At 49.8% G+C, this 21,082-nt stretch overlaps 2 protein-coding genes across 5 annotated transcripts; one reads left to right on the forward strand and one right to left on the reverse strand.

Annotated features, from left to right (window-relative positions):
* Positions 1-7,653: 7,653 nt before the first annotated feature.
* Fam219b (family with sequence similarity 219 member B) lies at positions 7,654-12,799 on the forward strand. 4 transcript variants are annotated; one of them, XM_023712529.1, is made up of 5 exons: positions 7,654-7,924; positions 8,001-8,088; positions 8,800-8,877; positions 9,256-9,304; positions 10,425-12,799. In XM_023712529.1, the coding sequence occupies exons 1-5, from the start codon at positions 7,726-7,728 to the stop codon at positions 10,587-10,589; spliced, it is 579 nt and encodes a 192-aa protein (XP_023568297.1). In that variant the 5' UTR covers positions 7,654-7,725; the 3' UTR covers positions 10,590-12,799. The 4 variants fall into 4 exon arrangements, with proteins under 4 accessions (XP_023568297.1, XP_023568298.1, XP_004628779.1 ...); XM_023712530.1 differs by having other exon boundaries at positions 10,428-12,799; XM_004628722.2 differs by having other exon boundaries at positions 7,654-7,915.
* A 1,103-nt stretch (positions 12,800-13,902) lies between these two features.
* Mpi (mannose phosphate isomerase) lies at positions 13,903-20,828 on the reverse strand. The gene is made up of 8 exons (XM_004628723.2): positions 20,765-20,828; positions 20,244-20,371; positions 18,804-19,004; positions 17,930-18,071; positions 17,481-17,663; positions 16,007-16,180; positions 15,206-15,414; positions 13,903-14,932 (listed from the first exon to the last, which is right to left on the reverse strand). The coding sequence occupies exons 1-8, from the start codon at positions 20,778-20,780 to the stop codon at positions 14,714-14,716; spliced, it is 1,272 nt and encodes a 423-aa protein (XP_004628780.1). The 5' UTR covers positions 20,781-20,828; the 3' UTR covers positions 13,903-14,713.
* Positions 20,829-21,082: the final 254 nt, after the last annotated feature.

Raw genomic sequence — 21,082 nt, forward strand, 5'->3', positions numbered from 1 at the left:
GAATGAAAATAGGATCACTATGAGTCCAAGCTGCATAGTGGGACCCTGTACAAAAAAAAAAGAACAGCTGAAGTAGAGTGCTGCCTGGAAAAGAGGAGAGAAACAACATGGTCTCCCTGTGTAGTTCAGGCTGGTTTTGAACCCAAAGTGATCCTTTGCCTCAGCCTCCTGAGTGCTGGCACTACAGGTGTGCATCACTGTGCTCAGCGGTGTTGACCTTTTACTCTTTCCAAAATATCTTTCTGTGACTAGGTGTGGTGGCACACACCTATAATCCCAACATTTAGAAGGCTGAGCCAGGAGGATCCCTGTGAGTTCAAAGTCACCCTGCACTACGTAGACACTGCCTTAAAGAGAAATCTGTTTCTCTTTCATCGTTGCTGGTTTTGATTTTTGGTTTTTTAGATGATGAGGAATCACAGGGCCTTGTATATGCTAGAGAAGAGCTCTTTCTTTCACTGAACTATATACCTCTAGCCCTGTCTGTTTTTCCTATGTTCTTTTTTGTTTTTTGTATTGTAGGGAACTGTCTACAGGGTGTGCAGGGTCTCATTGCTAGATCAGACTCTTATTTTTTTTGTGGTTTTTTTTGTGTTTTGTTTTTTTTTTTTGGCAGAACCAGGGCTTGAACTCAGGTCCTTGCGCTTGCCAGGGAAGCGCTTATTCCACTGAGCCATCTCCCTGGCCCCATAGATCAGACTCTTAGTGATCTAATGATGGGCCTGTTTACAGCCTCCCAAGACCTGGGATTACAGGCGTGCACCACCACACCCAGTCTCAGTTGTCTCAGTGTGCCCCAGGGGTGGGGCCAGCATGGTAGTCCTGGGGAATTGAACCTCTGGCCCTTGTAACTGCTTGCAGGCGCTTTAACCCGCTGAGCTATGTGGCAGGCCCGCCAATGCAGAAAACAATTGTTTAAAAAATATACCTAACATAGACTGGGCATGGTGGTGTGTGCCTGCAATCCTAGTGCTTTGGAGGCTAAAAACTGGAGGATCACTACAAGTCTTATCTGTGTAGTAAGACTAATATATATTCAGTGGTGCATTTCCTCAGTGTTGTGCCTTAAGGGTTGTTATGACTAAGCTTTACACTGCCAAAAGAAGCCATATGTTTTAACTTGTTATTATTTCCTTTAAGATAATGTTGTGACCCAAAAATGAGGCAGGCTCAAAAAGAAAAAAGCACTTTATTTTAGCTGGTACCCAGCGGTGGACACCCTGCAGAGTGTGCTAAGGTGCACGCTGGGAGAATGAGGGGAGTGGGTATTTAAGCTGACAAACTGCAAAAAGGTGACGTCAGGGGTTCAGCGAGGGGCTACAGTAGAAAAATTACCTGTCTTCAAGAACAATAGGGCTGGAGAGATGGCTCAGTGGTCTAAAGCACCTACTTGGAACAAGCTCAGCAAAGCACAGGGACCGCGGTTCGATCCCCCAGCACCACATGCCAGCCAGCCCCGCCCCCTGGTGGGCGGAGCTGGCCACACACCACACACACACACACAATAAATAAATAAATAAATGTAAATAAATAAAATTTAAAAAAAAAGAACAATAACAAGTTGGGTGGTTGGGTATAGTTTGTACCTGGGAACGATGGCAAGAACAGGATGTTGGGCCGGAACTAGATTTGGGTGCGCACAGAGGACAGCGTGAGAAAGGCCCAACTGCAGGTTCTCAAGTAGAGAATGGGGCACAGTGGAAAGTTACAGCATTTAGAATGGCGCATACAGAACAAGATGGTGGCGCATATGTCAGGATAATAGATAAAAGCAGGCTGGGGGCTGGGGAGATGGCTTAGTAGAATAAGCACTTCCCTGGCAAGCTCAAGGGCCTGAGTTCAATTCCCGGTTCCACAAAATAAAAAAAGATGAAAGCAGGCAGCCCATTGTGGTGATGCATAGCTCTAATCCTGGCACTCTGGGAGGCTGAGGCAGGAAGATCACAAGTTCTAGCCCAGCCTAGGAAACTTAGCAATATCCAGTGAGATCCTGTCTCAAAGAATAAAAAAGGACTGGGGGGGATGCAGCTCAGTGTAAAGGCCTAGGATTCAGCAAACTTGGAGGTACAGAGGTGTCAGGGAGGACAGGCAAACTAGGATCCAGGACTGCAAATACTTTTTTGGTATCAGGAATCGACTCATGACCTCTGCTTGCCAGGCTGGCACTGTGCCACTAAGCCAATTCCCTGGCTGGACCCAGGTCTAAATGTTGCTAACTCCTTGTTTTTGCATATCATGTAAGAGTTATATTTATGTTTTTAAATGGTTTAAAATTGTTATTCCACAGCACGTTAAAGTTAAGAAATTTTGTCCACAAACAAGGTTTTACTGGAACTCAGCCACACATATTCATAATATGCTAACTGTAGCTGCTTTTTGGCTTTTTTAAAAAAATAGCAATAAAATATACATAAAACTTACTATCTTAATCATTGTAAAATATGCAGTTCAATGGCATTAAGTCCATTTTCATTGTTGTGCATTATCTTTTGTTTTATTTACTTTGCAGCACCAGGGATGAACACAGGTCCTTTGTGCTGAGCTACACCCCCAGCCCTTTATGTTTTTATCTTTTTTTTTTTTTTTTTTTTTTTGGCAGAACTGGGAATTGAACTCAGGCCCTTGTGCTTGCCAGGGAAGCACTTATTCCACTGAGCCATCTCCCTGGCCCCTATGTTTTTATCTTCAGACAGGGTCTGGGCTCATTGCTGTAGTCCTGCTGCCTCAACTTCCTAGGCTGCTGGGACTGTAGTGATGTGCCCACACCTGGCCTGGGCTGCACCCCTCCCCCCCATGCCCGGCTGCTTTGCTTTGTATTGTCATGACATGAACGCTTGGGACAGGGACTTCACGATTCACAAGGTCAAAAAAAATATATTGTTTGGCCTTTATCTGATTTCAGAAAAAAGTCTGACAATCCTTAATATAAAATAGAAATAATCTTTAAAGCAAGGTTTGGTTTCTCGGTACTAAGGATTGAACCCAGGGAGTTCCAAAGTATTTTTTTTTTTTTTAATTTTTATTTATTTATTTTTGCGTGTGTGTGTGTGTGTGGCCAGCTCAGCCCACCAGGGGGCGGGGCCGGCCGGCATGTGGTGCTGGGGATTGAACCGTGGTCCATGTGTTTTTGCTAAACTTGTTCTAAGTAGGTGCTTTAGACCACTGAGCCATCTCACCAGCCCCCAAAGTATTTTTTCATTTCTCAGCTTTTTTTTTTTTTTTTGGTACCAGAAATTGAACTTGAAACCTTGTGCTTTCCAGGCTGGTGCTGTGCTACTGAGCTCCTGGCCTTTCAGATATTTTTTATTTTGAGACAGAGTCTCAGTAAATTGCCCAGGGTGGAACAGCTGTAAAGATTCTATCCTAACAAAATGAGCTCTCTTTTTATTTTCCTATGTTTTACTTTGAAAATTCTCAAATAGTTTGCCAATAAATTTAGCAAGCCAATAAATTTATCTCTGTGCCTTGTATACAGATATTTTTTCTATTTAACTTTAAAAAAATACATATGCATCATACAGATTGATCACATTCATCATAGGGAATTTGTACCTGTACATAATGTATTTCAAATTTTTTTTCCCCATTCCCCTCTTTTTTTTCTTTTCTTTTTCTTTTTCTTTTTTTTTTTTTTTTTTGAGACAGGGTCTCACTGGGCAGTTCAGGCTGGCCTTGAGCTCACTTTGTAGTTCAGGCAGGTCCCAGACTAACCTCAAACTCACAGCAATCCCCCTGCCTCAGCCTCCTGAGTGCTGGAATTATAGGCATGTACCACCACACCTGGCTCCCCTCATACTCCCCCCCCCCCATAACTAAAAAGTTGCGGGAATGACACTTCATTCCTAAGTACTCCAACAGACATGAAAGTAAGTTTTTCTTCCCATATAATGACACTTCTCTAGGCTTTAAGAGCTAGGCTAGGTCAGGCATGGAAGGTACATGCCTGTAATTACTGCATCCCAGAGGCTGAGGCAGGATGATCAAGCATTCATGGCCAGCCTGGCTTACATACATCCTGTTTTAAAATATCAAAAATAGAAAAGCTCCTTGCCTGGCAAGCACAAGGGCCTGAGTTCAACCCCCGGTTCCGCCAAAAAGAAGAAAAGCTTGGTATAGACAGATGTAGTGGTCCATGCCTGTAATCTCAGCTACCCTGGAAGCTGGTAGGAGAGTCCTAGCTATAACAAGGAACAGCTAGTAGACTTGCTTTTTGAGATAGAGTAATTAGAAGAGCCTGTCTTGCCAGATATGGTGGCGCTTGCCTATAATCCCAGCACTTGGAGGCTTAGGCAGGAGGATTGCTGTGAGTTTGAGGCCAGCCTGGGCTACAAAATGAGTTCAAGACCAACTCAAACTTTATTGTGAGTCCTTGTCTCAAAAAGACAATCCAGGTCGGGGAGATGGCTCAGTGGAATAAGCGCTTCCCTGGCAAGCGCAAGGGCCTGAGTTCAATCCCCGGTTCCGCAAAAAAAAAGACAATCCAGTGAGGAGGTACTGGATTCAAAGTCCCAGTACCAAAGTGGAAGGAAGAAAGGAAGGTGGTCAAAAATACAGTTAATGCTTAATTTTTAAAAATTACTACAGTAAAGCTGGGTGTATTGGTGCACTCAGGAAGCTGAGGCAGGAGGATTGCCATGGGTTTAATACCAACCTGAGCTACATAGCCAGATCCTGCCTCAAAAAAAAAAAAAAAGACAAAAACCCAAAAATATGTCTACAGTTTTTAATTTGCTATATAATTATTGCTGATTTTCAGTAAAGTACAAAAAATTTATTACAATAAAAGACACTGGGGGCCAGGGAGATGGCTCAGTGGAATGAGCACTTCCCTAGCAAGTGCAAGGGTCTGAGTTCAATCCCTGGTTCCGCAAAAAAACCAAAACAATAAAAGACACTGCCATTAATCCTGCCATTAATCGTCAGACTATTCTTCACTTCTGCACTTATCCCATCATTCTTGCTACTTTGTACATCAGTCCTGGAAATGCTCTTTAGTCAAGTTGTTGTAGCTGTCCTAATGTCCTGAATCCATTCAAAACTTTCCCCTCTTGTGGTCATTTTGAAAGGAAGAGCCACATGTTGGGTGGTATCAGATCGAGGAAGGTAAATAACTTTATTGGACAGAAATTGCCATAAACAGTTGATAATGAGCAGTAGTTCAAATACGTGGTAAATGTTTTAAAGTTACCAGTAAGCCTTTTCATACCCATAAGAGGTCAGATCTTCGTGTTCCCTTTTACGAACACCAGCGGAGCTGCCCTGCCCTGCCGTCAAGAGCATCCATACTGGACGGCCAAGCATCTAAAGGCTCTCTGTCTGCTGCAGAAGCATCAAGTGCTGCACTCAGTGTGGTGGTGCACGCCTGTAATCCCAGCACTCAGGAGGATCACTGAATTCAAGACCAGCCTGGGCTACAAAGAAAGCTCAAAGCCCGCCTGAACTACATAGCAAGATCCTGTCTCAAAAAGACAAAAGCATTGAGTGCTGTCCTGATGTGATGGTGATGGTGGGGTGCCAGCTGTGCCCGGGGCACACAGTGGGGCTAGACTGTGGGTCAGTGGCCCAAACACAATGCTTGATTTTTTTTTTTTTTTAAACTGGGGATTGAACTCAGGCCCTTGCACTTGCCAGGGAAGCGCTTATTCTACACACTGCTTGATTTTTGGTGCATATGTTTAAAAATGCAAAGTACCACTGACTTGGAAGGTTTAGACATAGGCACTCTGGTGATTCAACACCTCCAGGTAAACAATGTGCCCAAGGTGCACTGCTGGCTAACATGTTGCTCACCGAGAGATTTACTCAGAAATGTTGCAAACCAGAGAGGAAAAGGACATTCTAGAAGAAACTGAAGAGGGCCAGCTAGATAGCTCAGCAGATTAAAGGGTCTGTTCAAGTAGAGACAGGTACTGGGGTTCAATCCCTAGCTTGCTGTGGTGGCCCTGCCCCTGGGCACACTAAGAAATCGACTGAGCCTGGTGGTGAGGGTAATCCCAGTGCTTGACAGGCTGAAAAGAGGAGAATCACTACAAGTCCCATCTATGTAGTGAGACCCTGTAGACCCTGTACTAAATGCATTAGAAAAAAACTGAAGAAACAAGAATTTACAGTTTGGGAATAAATGCAGCATAAAATGAAAAAGAACAAATTGATTACAGTAGAAGACACATGAACTTCCCTCAAAATAATCCCTCTCACTTCCAACACAACCCATCCTTAGCAATGTCTTTTGCTTTTTTTTTTTTAACTTCAAGCACTATGTTTCCATCACCCCCTTGTAGATAAAACATACAAATCGATTGAACCTCCTGACTCAGCCTGCATAGTAGCTGTGACAAGTAGCAAAACCGGGAGAAAAAAAAATGGAATTCATGAGGATCTGGGTTCAAATTCCAGGCTGACGGTTGATTGGTGAATTTGTATAAAAGGAGTAAGACTGGCTTCCCAGGGAGATCCCCTTAAGCATTCAGCTAGACGAGATGTAACTGAAATTTCTGGGGGTCAAAAGCAGCCAGCCCAACAGATCATGCAAGGGGTGGGATCCATATGTTCCTGATTTTCCAAATCCAGGACTGAATTCTTCCCTTTTTCCCATCCTGCTCACAACATAATCCAGCTAACAATTAGGGTCTAGCTCAAGCTTCTGTCCGAGCCTATAGAGGCTGACAAACGGACCAGGACACAGCACTGAGATCCAAGGATTCAAGGATCCGAGGCTCATTTTCAGCAGGCCTTGGGGGCACAAGAAGCCAGCACCCTGACAAAGCCCTCGCCTAGCCAGTTTGTTACTACACAGCTGGAAAAGAACGGGCTCCACCATTTTTTATTTTATTTTTATTTATTGTGGATGGCTCAGCCTACTCTAGGGGCTGGGCTGGCGCGGCATATGGTGCCAGGTATCCAACCGCAGTCCCTATGCTGCCTAAGCTTGCTTAAGAGGTGTTTTAGACTGCTGAGCTATCTCCCCGACCCCATCCACTATATTTATTTTGCCAAAGGGGTTTGCACCTGCCAGGTAAGGGCTCCCTCCCAGCTTCACCTCCATCCCAGGCTCTATTTTACATGAATTTGAGGAGATGTGGCGAGGCGCGGCCAGAACCAAGGTCTCATGCAGCACCATTCCAGCATTTTGGAAGGCTGAGGTAGGAGGATCGCAAATTCAAATACATCCTTTTGATTTAGCGAGATCCCGTCTCAAAAAATTCTAAATAGGCTTGAGATGTGGAGGTTCTGGATTCAACCCTCAGTACAGCAAAAACGAGGATGAGAGGTTTGACGCTGGCTCCCGCTGTTCAGTCACTGTCGCTGGTGGTGTCACCTTCCTGAACTCGCGCCAGTTTGCTAGCCTGGAGCAGGAACCTGGTACCTCTCTCCCTCCTACTCTGGGTTTGGGAGGGTCTCGGTAGGTAGTTCCAGGCAGCTTCGCGGTCCTGGAATCACAGTCGCACGCCAGCAGCACTGTGTATCTTTCTCACAGAGACAGAACTGAGCGCCGGACTGAGGTCACAGGGACTTCAATCCCACAGCGCCCGGGACCAGCAGCAAGGATCCTGCCGCGCTCCTCGCACGGTGGAACTGTTGCGACGCACGCCCTGTATTCCCACCGGACAGCGCCGAGGGACCGACCGCGCACGCGCGCCGCCATCTTGCTGCCGAAGCGCCCGCCCGCCGCTGGCTCGGGAGCCCGAGGGCGGGGCGGCGTGAGCGGCGGGGCGAGGCCTACCCATGGCGACTGCGGAGCCTGGCGGCCGCGCGGCTCACTCTTCCACTGTCGGGTCCCGGCCAGGCATGGGCCCGGAGCGTGCGGCGGGAGCTGCTGGCCTGTCCTCGGGAAGGAGAGGCGGGGAGCGCGCGGCCGTGGAAAAGCGCGGGCCGTACACGGTGGCGCGCGTGCCGTCCGTCCAGGCCAAGCTGCGTGCGTGGGGTGGGTCCCGGGAGGTCCAGGGGACAGGGGTCTGAGAGATGCGGAGACGCGGCTGACCGGGCCCTTTGCTTTCCAGAGAAGCACCGGGACCTGGCCAAGGCAATGCTGCGGAGGAAAGGCGTGTTGGGCGCCCTGCCGAGCCGCCCCGACTCTTCAGCGAAAAGGTCTGCGGCGACATCTCAGACCCCGGCCGGCCTCATCCCCGAAGGCTGCATCCTTGGCTTCAGGGTCACGGCCGTGTCCGGGGTTCCTCTGATCGCGCCGTCGGGTTCATTCTGAAACATAGTAGAGGAGCGCCATCCTCTTTCCCCTTAAGGCAGTGACATCCCCAGAAGGGGACTTTGGAATGAGGGAGTCAGGCAGTGCAAGGGGTCCTCCTCGGAGTGTCTAAGCGAGGAGTCTGGTGCTGCAGGCCCCAGGAGAGATGGACAGCGCGTGGGAAAGGCTTGTGCAGTGTTCTGGTCAGGCTCCCAGAGCTTGGTAAGAACTTGTCCAGTGCTTCCCTTTGCAGCTAAGAGTGAAGCCCGCAAAGTCGAAGAGATTTGCTTTTGGTCCTCTGGTTAAATAAGGCGTAGGAGTGTTTTTCCTGGCTCCTGAAAGGTCTGGTGTGCCTCTTCCAGGAGCACAGGGCAGGCGGGCGGGCGGGCGTGTGCGCTCGTGTGTAGTGAGGATTATATGTATACTGAGGTGCGTGTGCCTAGCCAGCTGCTGGAGCTGCAGAGAGCTGGCTGTGTGTCCAGTACCGCAGGTAGACTACCTGGAATGCAGGCACTGTACCTGGAGTATGTAGTTTTCTTTTTCCATAAGGACGACTCCGGCTTTCCCTGCACAGTGCCTGGGCTTTAATTTGTGCATGGTCTCTCCTTGTTCCTCAGGTCAGTGAAGTTTAACAAAGGCTATACTGCTCTGAGCCAGAGTCCAGATGAGAACCTGGTGTCCCTCGACTCTGACAGGTGAGCGTGCCTCTGGGACAGCACTGTAGCACCTGGTTCCTTTGCTTGTTTCCCATCTATGTCGAGGCTCTGTGCACACCCGAGACTGGCCCTTCCCACGACGGCTAAGTAGTCACATTGCTCTAGGGTCTGGAGTACCCGCGTCCTGGGGAACCACCCTGACCTGTTAGGTGTACACCATTAGTGAGAGTGACCCTGTTCCTGCTGGAGCCCATTGAGGCAGCAGTTGCATTCCTCTGGCTTGGGGTTGAATACTCTGGTGTGTGGTCAGTTCACAAATCACCTGGACCCCCTTGTACTCTGTCCACCTCGCCACCTGCCACCTGCCATTGTGCTCAGCAGGCCTTCTCTGATCTGACCATGTTCCTCTTCTCCTAGTGATGGGGAGCAGGAATCCAGATACTCCTCCGGGTACTCCTCTGCCGAGGCAAGTCCAGATCGCCCTTTTGCGCGGGGCCACACTGTGGGCAGCCTCATCACCATTGCCAGATGTGGGTGTGGTGCCTGCTGTGTATACAGCACTGTGCCAGAATTCTGGTCTGTTCTCTGCTCTTGCATTCTGCCCTCTTCCCCTACAGAGGTATAGGCATCTTAGGAGGGCTGTTGACAACCAGGGGACATGCATCCTCAGGGTTGGACATAATGATTCCTCCTGATAGATCCCAGCTAAGCGTTGACTGGCCTCTGCTTGCTTGAATGCTTGTTGTAATTATTTAATACCTTTAAGAAACATTGCTTGCTTGCTGCCCTTCCAGCACACACACAAATCCAAACCCTTCAGTAGCTTCTGTACTTTTTTTTTTTTTTTTTGGTTTTTTTGAGACAGGGTTTCACTATACAGTTCAGGCTGGCCTTGAACTCACTTTGTAGCCTAGGCTGGCTTCAAACGTGGAGCAGTCCTCCTGGCTCAGCCTCTGGAAAGCCACTATGTAATCTTTTGAGTTTCCATGAAAGAGAAAAAAGGCAATTTAGACAGCATTGTTCTTGAATGTCTAAGAGCTAAAAGTGTTAAAATAAAAGTAAACTTAGTCAAGAACCAAAGGAAGTCTTACACTTGCTTATTTTGTCAGTCCAGTGGAACTGGTGAAACCAGGCTGACTGGTTCCGTACTGCAGGGACCCAGCTCTCAGCCAGAGCCAGAAATGGTGGCAGGTCTAACAAGCACTATAGGCAAACCTGCCCCTTCCCACTGTAAGCCATAATCCTCTACTGCTGTAGCCATTGTTCTGTGGTCATGGTCTCATATCCTTCGGCCTTGACAGGGACATCTGGGTTCCTGTGGGAAAGATCAGGGAAATGTAAAACAATCTAGAATTTGAAACTGGTATCAGCTGTGTTAGGATTCTCCAGATAGCAGCTCCCCTGGGGGGGTCACTGACTTGAAGCCTGGAGGATATTAGTGAAGGCACAGCTTGGAGAAAGTGGTGCTTCCTATAGACCCAGGATGTGTCGGGTGGAGCATGGACAGGAAGCTCTGGCATAAGAATGTGGGTAGCACCTGTATCTGCTTGGCATCTTGGCTTAGTTCCCACCTTGCCTTCTTTTAGCAGGTGAACCAGGATGTAAACCGACAACTGCTACAGGATGGCTACCACCTGGATGAGATTCCAGACGACGAGGACCTAGACCTCATTCCTCCTAAGCCTATGGCCTCCTCCACATGCTCCTGCTGCTGGTGCTGCCTTGGGGAGTCTTCTTGTACCCTCCAGTAGACAGAAACCTCCAGCACAGACCCTGCTTACCATGAGGCACACAGAGCCTGGAGGCCTGCATAGCTCGAGCATAGTGAGGACAACTGTCACCCCAGAATCTGTGGAGGCACTGGCCCTCTGTGATCAAGGACTCGCAAGAAGCCCTCACTCAGTGCTTCTTGAGCCAGAGGCCCATTGGCTATGAGGTTGATGAGTGGAATTCCAGTTTTCCTCCATTGTTGGTGCCTGGTTTGGAAAAGCTGTTTTAGTAAGAGGGAAGCAGAGGAGTTAGGGTTCATAACAATGGCTGATGGAGCTTGCTGAGAAGCACACTGGCAGATGTCTTGACTGGTGTTTGTTGTGGTTTTTGAGGAAAGGGACAGCTTTTGTGTCTGGGATGTGCTGGGCAGTGTTGTGTGGAGGTAGAGGATAGTAGTTCATGGCTCGAAGCTGGGACTCTGAAGGAGAATTTAACTGGGACAGCTCAGGAAATTCCATGTTGCCTTCCTCGTCCCAGCGCTTAGGTAGGCTCATAGGTGTGACCTGGAAAAGCATAATTCAGATCCCTCTGTCCCTCTTCAGGTTAACACCTCCCTGGCTATGGCAGGGAATGTAGCAGGTTGTTAACAGGATCATGGCTTCCAGAACCCCTGGACCTAGACAGCTGTCTAGTGATTGGCTCCTCCCTAATTAGAGGAAAACTGCTTCATCCTACATATATTTATTTATTTATATTTCTGTAGTCTTGGCTGGCTTCTGTACTCAATTTGAGCTGAGGTTGCATTCAAGGTAGTAGGGCTGGCCCCAGACGCCTGTAGTTTTTGTGGTTCCCAGCAGAGGGAGCTATTGCGAGGGCAGTCGCATGCCTTGTTCAGCCTTATACACTATGGAGACAGCAGTGGGTGCCTTTGATGTACTGGTGTGTGGTGTGGCTTGCATGGAGACCCAAAGCCATCAGGCAAGATGGGAAGAGACCCGAGCCAGCCCCCAGAAGCAGTAACCCAGTGGACAGTGTAGAGGCCTCCTTTCCAGCCTGGGCCACCCTAAAGCCAGACTCCTCTGTGCCAGGGTGGACTTTTACCAGCTCTTGCCATGTGCAAGACCCTGGAAAAATCCACAAGGACTGGGCTTTCTAGCAAGTCTTTAGGGCGAATGTTGCTGACAGTCACAAACCCTGTGACCCTGCTGGAGAATGTCTCTCACTATCCCAAGCCTCCTAGAATGAGTTTTATAACCCCCTTACTTTCTGCCTCACTCAGGTATATTTGGAAAAGGGGGTGCACAGGGTTCACAGACCAAAGTGCACAGTAGTCAGGATGAGGGTGTGGAGCATCTAGTCTCTTGCTTTGCATATGTTCTTTGACCACTAAGGGACAGTAGAGACTCAGCTCCACCAGAAGAGGTGGGTAGCAAGAGATGGCCTTGTCTGTTTCTTGTGAGACACTGTCCCCAGGAAGGCCATTTTAGCAGTGCTTGGTAGCGTTTCTAAGACTGGGAGGCTGAGTGCATAGCACATTAGGCTGTGACTAATATTCTGCTGGCAGTGTCACAAGATAGAGACCAACAAAGAACCCAAGGCCCATCGACTTGGGGCTAAGATAGGGGAGGTGGTGGCGACTTCCGTTCTGCAGTGGGACTCAGCTGCCAAGGCACCTCATACTCTGAGCTGTCTCTAACACAGAGATCACACATAGGCCTCTCAGATTTCTGTAGAGGGAAGAGCGCACATCAATAGGGGTGAGCGATGAAGTGCAGTATAGAAGAGGCTAGGGTGCAGGGACCCTCCTTGAGGCCAAAGGGGGATATGGAAGTCACATTCGGGGCTATATTTGAGGGGGTTCTGGTTAGAACAGTAGGAACCCAAGCTACCCATATGTGTGGTCACTGCTGCAGTCCACCTTGGGGGCTGGGATTTTAACAGCTCTCTGAGAGAATGTTCCGGAGTCAGGGAGCCCTACAGGAGGGCCTTGTGGCAGGCTACACATGGTCAGCTGTTGGGGCAGGGTTGCAGGTCATATACTACCAATTAAGGTACCCAGGTGCCCAGAGCCACACTGCCTTAATTCAGAGCAAGGGGTGCTGTGCAGGTGACAGTCCCCTGGGAGAGGGCTACCTGGGGCTCCCTCAGGCTGGAGTGGTTCCACCTGGTGTGCACACAGTGCTTGACAGACCCCTTGGCTTGTACTTCTGCATTCTGTATGCTCATGAATAAATCCACCCACGCTAGCTGAGCTGTGTCTGTGTCACAAAGGGAGTCTTTAAGGCCTGAATATTCTGAAATGACAGCCTAGTGGGCCTACCATGTGGCCACTCCTGGGGGCCCCTCCTCTATTCTACTGTTCACCTTGTCACACTGGAGGCCATGAATGGTCTTGCAGATAACTTGCCTTCAGAATGAGTTTCTTCTAGCAGGCCTTTTCACTTTTTCCCCCCTAAACCAAAGAAATTTCAGAGTCAAAACTAAAAAGTAGAGGGGCCAGGGAGATAGCTCAGTGGAATAAGTGCTTGTCAGGCAAGTGCAAGGTCCTGAGTTTGATCCCTGGTGGGGGGCAAGGTGGACAGACCTAGAGCTCCAGGGAGATAGCTTGTGGCCTAAGTGCCTACCTGCCAAGAACAAGGACCAGGATTCAATCCCCGATATCACATCCCGTGCAGGCCTCTGAAACTAGGTGTGGTGGCGCACAACTGTACCCCCAATGCTGGGGAGGCTGAGACAAGAGGATCACTATAGGTCTAAGCTGCATAGTGAGACCCTGTACCAAATAGATTTAATAAAAATGAGGGAACTTCTTGTCTTTTTGAGACAGGGTCTCACTATACAGTTCACGCTGGCCTCAAATTCAAGCAGCCCTCCTGCCTCAGCCTCCCAAGTGCAGCAATTTACTGGCATGTACCACCATACCCAGCAAAAAACTAGGGCTCAAACCCAGGACCTTGCTCTGAGCTACATCCATGGCCCTTTTTTCTTTCTGGGATAGGATCTTGTCAAGTTATCCTGGCTGGGCTCAAACTTGAGATGCTCCTGTCCCAGCCTCCCAGAATGCTAGGACTACAGGCATTCACCACTACACCTAGCTACCCAAACCTATTTTAAGGTTGTTTCCTGGAACTTTTTATTTATGGGGGTTCTAGTGTGTGCAGAAGCTTCCTGAGTCCATATTCTATAGGGAGGGAGAGCCAGTAGCCTGGGTCTGCTTAGTTTAGAATGACAAGATCAAGACAAGCCAGAGATTTGCAGGGTCCCAGCCAGAGGGACCAAACAGGATGATTCTGTTCCCAAGGCCCTTTAGTCTATGACGACTGGATCTGTTTAAAGAGGTTGGAAAGGTTTTTTTTTTTTTTTTGTGGAATCAGGGATTAAACTCGGGAGCTATCTCACCGGCTCCTGGCAAGTTTTTCTGGCAGGGTTGCCAGCCAGCAATTTTAGTTCAGTGGCAGAGTGCTTGCCTACCACCCACAGGCCTTGGCTGGCCAACCCCTAGAGTGTCTACCCATGCTCAGTAGGGTCTCACACTGCTGGCTGATCACCCTTCAACTTGCCTCTCCGTTGAGGCCTGCCTGCAAATGTGCAGCTGAGGCTGAGGCTGGCTTCCTCGCCCACTCCTTCCATTGCAGATTCTGGAGCTGGGCCAGCCACCCCCAGGAACTGACTGAGGAGGAACCAAGGAAAACCTGGGTACCATCCAGGGAGGGCTCTTCCAGCCTACTGCAGGGACAGAACACAGAATGAATGCTCTGCTCACAGCCTGGACACAGCAAGCTTTAATTGCCTGGACAGTAGAGGCGGCTGCCAACACGGCAAGTCCTCCAGCCCTTCCCATAGTCCTCTGAAGCTGGAGAAAGCAGCCCTAGGCGAGACCTCTGCTCTTAGCCTCCTGCCAGGTGCTGGGCAAAGTCAGGACCACAGGTGTCACCAGACAGCCTGATGCAGTGGAAGGCACAGAGCTAGGACCTCTGGAGTTGACATGGCCTGGCTTGAGTGTGGCAAGAAGTGATGAGTCAGGAGTGTATCCCAAAGATGGCTCAGGCTGAGCATGTACTGGAGTCTCAACCTGCAAGCTTGAAGCTGCTGTGTTCTCGAGTGTGCTTGGACTGCAGAGCAGCAAAGGGCTTGGGCTGGTGACCAGCTGGGAGGGCTGTGGCTGCTACAGCAGACAGCAGGCCCGGAATAGCAGCAGGTCCTGGGGTGTAGTAAGCTTCAATGTGACGCACTCATTAGCCCCAATAAAGAGCACCCCACCACGCTGCAGAGGGATGGCAGCTTGGGCTGTGGGCCAGCTGGCTGTCACTGCTCCCTTCACCACCAGGAGGATGCTGGCAGAGTCTAGCACCAAGACTTTATATTCAGTGACAGAGCTGGGGACCTGCGCAGGAAGAAACATTAGACAGTGCAGCCAGAGTTGGCTCCACTCAGGTTTAGGATGACTTCCACAGTAGCCAGGACAGCCCTGCCACTACCTCCCCATCGTTCAGGTTCTTGTCAGCATGGAAGCCTATCCCTGGAACAGACTGGATAGACCCGATTGCTGCCCCCATCCAGGTGAGCTGGATAGAAAGGACATCCGGCCGGCCACAGGTACACTGCACTGTGACCACTATCCAGGTTGGTCATGCTGCACCCATAATACCCCTCTCACCTCCATCTTCATCACGGTGAAGTCTGGCACTGGGGGGTCATAGATGAAGAGGTAGGGGTCTTCCTGACTCTGCAATGGTGGGAAGAGCCTGTCCTTGCTGGGACTAGGGGTATAGTTCAGCATGTCACAAAGGGTTGGCACATCAATGAACTTGGGTGTCAGGCCAGCGCGCACTGTGTTGTCCGAACATGCCATGCACTCCACGCAATCTGAGGACAGACATGTCACATGCTAAGCTGATGCCTCAGAGTCTGGTGCTTCAGGGCTGGGCTCCTAATCTGAGCTCCATGAACCCCCTACAGCATTAGGGAAAACAGGTGAAGGGCATTTTCCATCATGGTGATGCTAAGATATCAGACACCAAAAGTAGGTAACAGGACACTGCTATGGCTAGGGGGAGCCACGTTAACCCTGAGGAGCCCCTGATCTGTGACTTATCTCCCACTTCTGTTGCAGAGCTCTGTGTAGCAGTGGGCTCGCTAGTATTCAAAATGTGACATGCTGTTTAGCAACACATTTATTTAATATGAAAAAAATATGGTCCCCTGGTCCATAGGATAGACATGGGAACGAGGGGGGGATTTCCCATGCTCCCTGTCAGGCCTAATGTCAGAGTATCAACTTCACATTATGGAAAATTACAAGCAGTATCCACCACCAGCCCAGCCTTCATCCCTACTAGCCACTCACTGCTGAGCCCAGGTATCCTCGGGTCAGCTGGGTGAAAGCCTCCCCAACCACTCTGTCCTTTTCTGTCCAGATGGGCAGCCAGAGCCCCTGAGGCAAGGGCGAGGGGCTCACCTCCCTCCAGGTAGGCATGGGGCACGTTGGCCTCCAGAAACATGGCCTCTCCCGGCTTCAGCATGAGCAGGTTCAGAAAGTAGATGGCAAAGCAGCCAATGTCCCCTGGGTACTGTTGGTGTAGTCGAAGTAGGAGCTTTCCACAAATGTCATCCATGTTGTTCCCAGTGGACACTGAGGGTCACAAAGTATCCACAACACTTAATGACAGCTGGTGGTGTTCTCAGCCCCAGGAGGGCTGAGAGTCTTGTCAAGTGGATTCTGTCTTTCCTTGGCCTTCCACCTACATGGATGCCAACTCTCACCACACAGACACTTGCATGTCAGGCACTGCACTGGCCTCTAGAAGGGCCAAGTGTTGACCTTCCAAGACAAAATCAACCTTGGCACAACTGGTCCTGGATGGGACAGTTTTTTGTTGTAGGAGTGTCTTATGCATTGTTAGTTCCCTGCAGCATCCTCAGTTCCATCCACAAGATACCTCTAGCACTCCCAGTCCAGGCTTTGACAACTAAAGCCTCTGGCTGACTGCCAACATCCCGATTGAGAACCACAATTGTAGTTGTGGGTGACAAGCTCCCCATGAGCCTGGGATTTTCTCTTTCTTAGTACTGAAAGTCCCATCATCTCAGGAAAGGCCTTAGTAGTCAAGTTGGTTCACAGCTGGGCATCTATCTGCCTGTGCTTTTTTTTTTTTTTTTTTTTTGTCTTTTTGAGATAGGGTTTTTTATTTATTTATTTATTTATTTGTGTGTATGTGTGTGTGTGTGTGGCCAGCTCAGCCCACCAGGGGGCGGGGCTGGCTGGCATGTGGTGCTGGGGGATTGAACCGCGGTCCCTGTGCTTTGCTTAGCTTGTTCTAAGTAGATGCTTTAGACCACTGCGCCATCTCACCAGCCCCGAGATAGGGTTTTGCTATGCAGTTCAGGCTGGTCTTGAGCTCACTTTGTAGCTCAGGCTGGTCTCAAATTTACAATCCTCTTGCCCCAGCCTCCCGAGTACTGGGATTACAAGTGTACACCACTATGCTGGGCTCTGCCTATGTTCCTAATGTTTGTATCAATTCTGTCCAAGGCAACATGGCCACACCTTAAAACTGTGGTCACTTCCTGAACTCAGTGTTCCTTCACGCAGGCTAGGGCTGCAGGAGTGTGTAAGAAGGGCTGATGGCTGGTAGCGCCAGGCATCCATCTTCCAGAGCACAGCTTTGTCCCCTTCCTGCTTGTCAGTTTCCCAGTGCAAGACTTGTCAATGGGAAGCAGCCAGCAGAAGACATTGGAAGAGTCTTCTGGCCAGCCAACCTCCCTACCTGCAAAAACCTGCCCAACAAGGCCTCGTTCCCCAAAGATGGGAAGAGAACAGCATGGCCAACAAGCCAACCAGGTTGGGCTCCTCTCAGTGTCTCACTTGCACAGAGGAGCTGAGAATCTTGTCCCGTGCCTCACAGGCCCCCAGACCAGGGCATCAAACCTACCTTGCTCGGAGATGCGTTTCACCAATATATTGAGCTGCTCCACTACTGTCTTCTTCTCGCTCTGCATCAGGTGGGAGAAGCAGCTGCGCAGAGCGGAAGCCACCGTCTGGGGGTCGCTGTTCACACTCTGTCTCAGCTGTGTGGCCTCACTGTCCCCAATTAGGAGCTGGAACTCAGGCACTTCTGCAAGAAGCCAGGCCAGGGCTATCTCAGGCACAGTAGTGAGGAACAGGAGGAGGCTTTCCCAGCCCTGCCCAAGCAAGGACCCAGGCCACACTAAGCAAACCATGAAGCATGCCCGAGCCTGGCTCCCAAAACTTGCATGAGCACAACCTTCAGGCCCTGTGACACAACCATCAGCCTCTGTCCCTTATCAGTTTTCCCTGGCCTGGGTCCCCAGTACATCCCAGAGTCAGTACATATGCTCTTGGTGTTCCGTCCAACCTTACTCTTCAGAAAGGTCAGGATCTCCTCCACAGGCCGGAAGCCACATAAGCCCTGGAAGGAGGTGAGGGCAATGGCCATCTCTGGCTTGTGGTTAGCATCAGGGTAGTGCTGTGGAGCCTGGAGGTGGAGCTTCTCTGCCAGTTCCTGTGGATGGTGGGGTACAGCTGTCACTTGGTGGGAACACCAAGCTCACCAGTCCCTGATTATCACCCTCCCTGCTGCCGGCCAACAGTGGCTTCAGATCTCTGGCAAGGAACCCAGCAAGACATGATGTAGAAACTTGGGGTTTAGCCAGGGAAACAGGCCAAATCTGGAGGAGAGCTGGGCAGACTTTAGTAAGAGGTGTGGCCGGTGAATCCTGACCACAGCTGACAAGCTCTGATACTGACAAACTGAGCAACTTTGGGTAAATCCATCCCTTCACTGGATCTGTCGCTACCTATCTAAAATACGTTTGGACAGGTACTTGTTTGGGCTAGGCCTCAGGGGCTGGTATAGGAGAACTCTGCAGGGCTGAAGCTGAGGCCACAGATAGGGTGCTACCCTTGCCTTGGAAACTGAACTCTTCTGAGAGTCCCATAGGAAGATGGTAAATATGACAGACCTGCGCTGGTAGAGGGGAGACCAGAAACAACTTCCCAGGAACAAGTGCAGAGAAACTGCTCTAGCAAAGGCTGGTCTGCTGCCCAGTGGAACTTGGCTACTACATGTGTCACCTGCATAGGGCTTTGCAGAGCTAAATTAAGAGTCTTTAGACCCGCATTTAGATCTGGGCTAGAGCTTGGTATGGGCGGGGTAAAAGCAGCAGAAATCATAGAAGAGCTGTGAAACAAGCCTGTGTTCATACTGCCCTCTGCACCCCAAAGGACCCTGTACCTTATTGGGGTGTGCCTGGATGGATAGGGCTGTTTCCACTGAGAGTACTTTGAAGAGGAAGGGCAGCTTGCCATTAAAGGCATCTTTGACTTTTGAACCCAAGCAATCCTGGTTCTCAGCAATCCACTGGCCCAGTGTCTTCTGTGAGATGTAGTCGTCAAGAATCTTGGCATCGCCCCGGGGGTGTGCTCCCATCCACAGCTGCAGTGTGGAGGAAGCACCAGCACCATTAGTCACAGGACCCAAGATGTGCTATGCTCCCACGGGGCAGTCAGTCTGGGTATACATGCTCACACCATTAGGGACACAGCTGACCTTGGAGACCCACGCCCTAGTCCAGGCTCTGCCTCTATTCAGCTCTAGAGCCTTCTGCTTAATTACTTCCCTTTGCTAGCACAACTCTTCTTGTCTATCAAGTGAGGAGAATGACACCTGCACTGTCAAGGTCAGTGCAAAGCCATGATTCTCAAATGACTCTGTGAGGGACTAAAATTCATCTACTGTACTCTCAGACACATTTATTGCTTGGCCTTTTTTTTTTTTTTTTTTTTAAGGTTAAGCAAGTTTTTACTGGAAATAACAAGAGTAATAGCTACTGGATTTCTTAGCCTTTTTTTTTTTTTTTTTTTTCAGAACTGAGGATTGAACTCAGACCCTTGTGCTTGCCAAGGAAGCGCTTATTCTACTAAGCCATCTCCCCAACCCACTACTAGATTTCTAAAAGAGGTCCTGAGAGGGTGGCCCTTTTCCTAGGCTTTAGCATTTTATCCACTAAATAGGCAGAAAGAATTATCCTTTAGGTTAATAAAGATGCAAAAGTTATTCAAAGTAAAAAATGTAAAAGTAAACCAGGCATGGTGGCATATGCCTATAATCCCAGCAATCAGTAGGTTGAGGCACGAGGATCATTGTTAGTTTGAGCCCAGTTTGGGCTATAAAGCGAGTTCAAGGCCAGCCTGAACTAAGTAGTGAGACTCTGTCTCAAAAAGACAGAAAGTAAGGGCCGGCCAAATAGTTCAGTGGATTAAGCGCCTGCTTAAGCAGACACAGGGGCCAGGAGTTCTATCCCCAGGCCTGCTGAGACTGCGATTGGGTGTGGTGGTGTGCACCTGTAATCCCAGCACTTGGGAGGCTATAAACTAGAGAATCACTACAAGTCTGATCTACGCAGTGAGACCCTTAGTTTGTACACCCTGTCCTAAATTAAAAAGAAAAAAAAAAAAAGACAAAAAGTAAAAATAAAAATAAAAGTAATCACAGCACTTGGGAGGCTGAAAACAGAAGAATCACTAAGGGGGCTGAATTAAAATTCATCAGGTACTGAGAAAGGTACTGAGGAAGGCTGTCATCATCCAGTCTGTAGACATACTCGGGTCGATCAGAAGAGCCAAGGGGGCATCCTGGTCCCTGCTGTACTCTCTTCCCAGCCCACCATCTCACCTCTGCATATGGCTTGTCCTCTGAGATATGGGCCAGCGGGTCACTGCTGGCCAGCAGCCGCGCTACTTCGCTGTTGGAGCCCCTCTTCCCCCAGGCATACTGCTGCACCACACAGGAAAGTGGGAACACTGGGAGACAGACAGGTGTCAGTTCCTGGCCGCACTTCAGATCCGGCCCAAGAATCCGGGTCTGAAGGTTGTGAGGTGAGATCCCTTTCTTCTGCAAGCCTCCCACAAATGGGAGCCCCCCACAGATGGGGATCTCACCTGCGTGCTGGGGTTCAGAGAAGGTGCAGGAGGAGCTCGCCCACCACTCTCTGTGTCCACGGACCCACGAGCAGCCAAGCGGGGGGCAGGGGAACTCGATGGTCGCCGCCCCCCACCTCAGGGTCTCTCCTCTATTCCACCCACCCACCCACTCATCTTCCTCGGAGCCGCAGGGCTGAGTGCTCCGTCAGGTGTGGTTGGTGTTACTGCCCGGGATGCGCCCACCACCGCCCTCTGCCCCGGCGGACAGCTCACCTCGATGCCCAGCCATTCTGTTAGCCAATCTGGCTGCCGACCTGGCTACCGGCACGTCGCTCTTCCCAGCAGCGCCCGCGGGTCGCGCGCAGGGTTTCATGGGAAACGTAGTCCCTTCCACCCCCCCCCCCCTCTAGCCCCCCTAGTCTAGTTCTGGATCCTCTGATTCTGCGCGTGAAGAGCTCTCATCTTGGGTGTAAGGATCCCTTACTTCTCCCTTACATGTTTTTGGAGGTTGTTTTTTGTTTTACTTTGTTTTATTTAGTCTGAGACAGGGTCTCACTATATAGTTTAGGCTGATCTTGAACTCATAACCCA

Source organism: Octodon degus, unplaced genomic scaffold (assembly GCF_000260255.1).
Source record: "Octodon degus isolate 3935 unplaced genomic scaffold, OctDeg1.0 scaffold00026, whole genome shotgun sequence".
Classification (NCBI taxonomy): Eukaryota; Metazoa; Chordata; class Mammalia; order Rodentia; family Octodontidae; genus Octodon; species Octodon degus.

What these genes read in the sequence shown, in the direction of transcription:
- Fam219b (XM_023712529.1), top strand. Translation starts at nt 7,726, where the DNA reads ATGGCGACTGCGGAGCCTGGCGGCCGCGCGGCTCACTCTTCCACTGTC. An exon ending in GGCCAAGCTGCGTGCGTGGG is followed by an intron (nt 7,925 to 8,000) that starts GTGGGTCCCGGG and finishes TTTGCTTTCCAG; the next exon opens with AGAAGCACCGGGACCTGGCC. An exon ending in CCCGACTCTTCAGCGAAAAG is followed by an intron (nt 8,089 to 8,799) that starts GTCTGCGGCGAC and finishes CTTGTTCCTCAG; the next exon opens with GTCAGTGAAGTTTAACAAAG.
- Mpi (XM_004628723.2), bottom strand. An exon ending in AGGACAAGCCATATGCAGAG is followed by an intron (nt 19,005 to 20,243) that starts GTGAGATGGTGG and finishes TCCACACTGCAG; the next exon opens with CTGTGGATGGGAGCACACCC. An exon ending in CCATGCCTACCTGGAGGGAG is followed by an intron (nt 15,415 to 16,006) that starts GTGAGCCCCTCG and finishes GTCTGTCCTCAG; the next exon opens with ATTGCGTGGAGTGCATGGCA.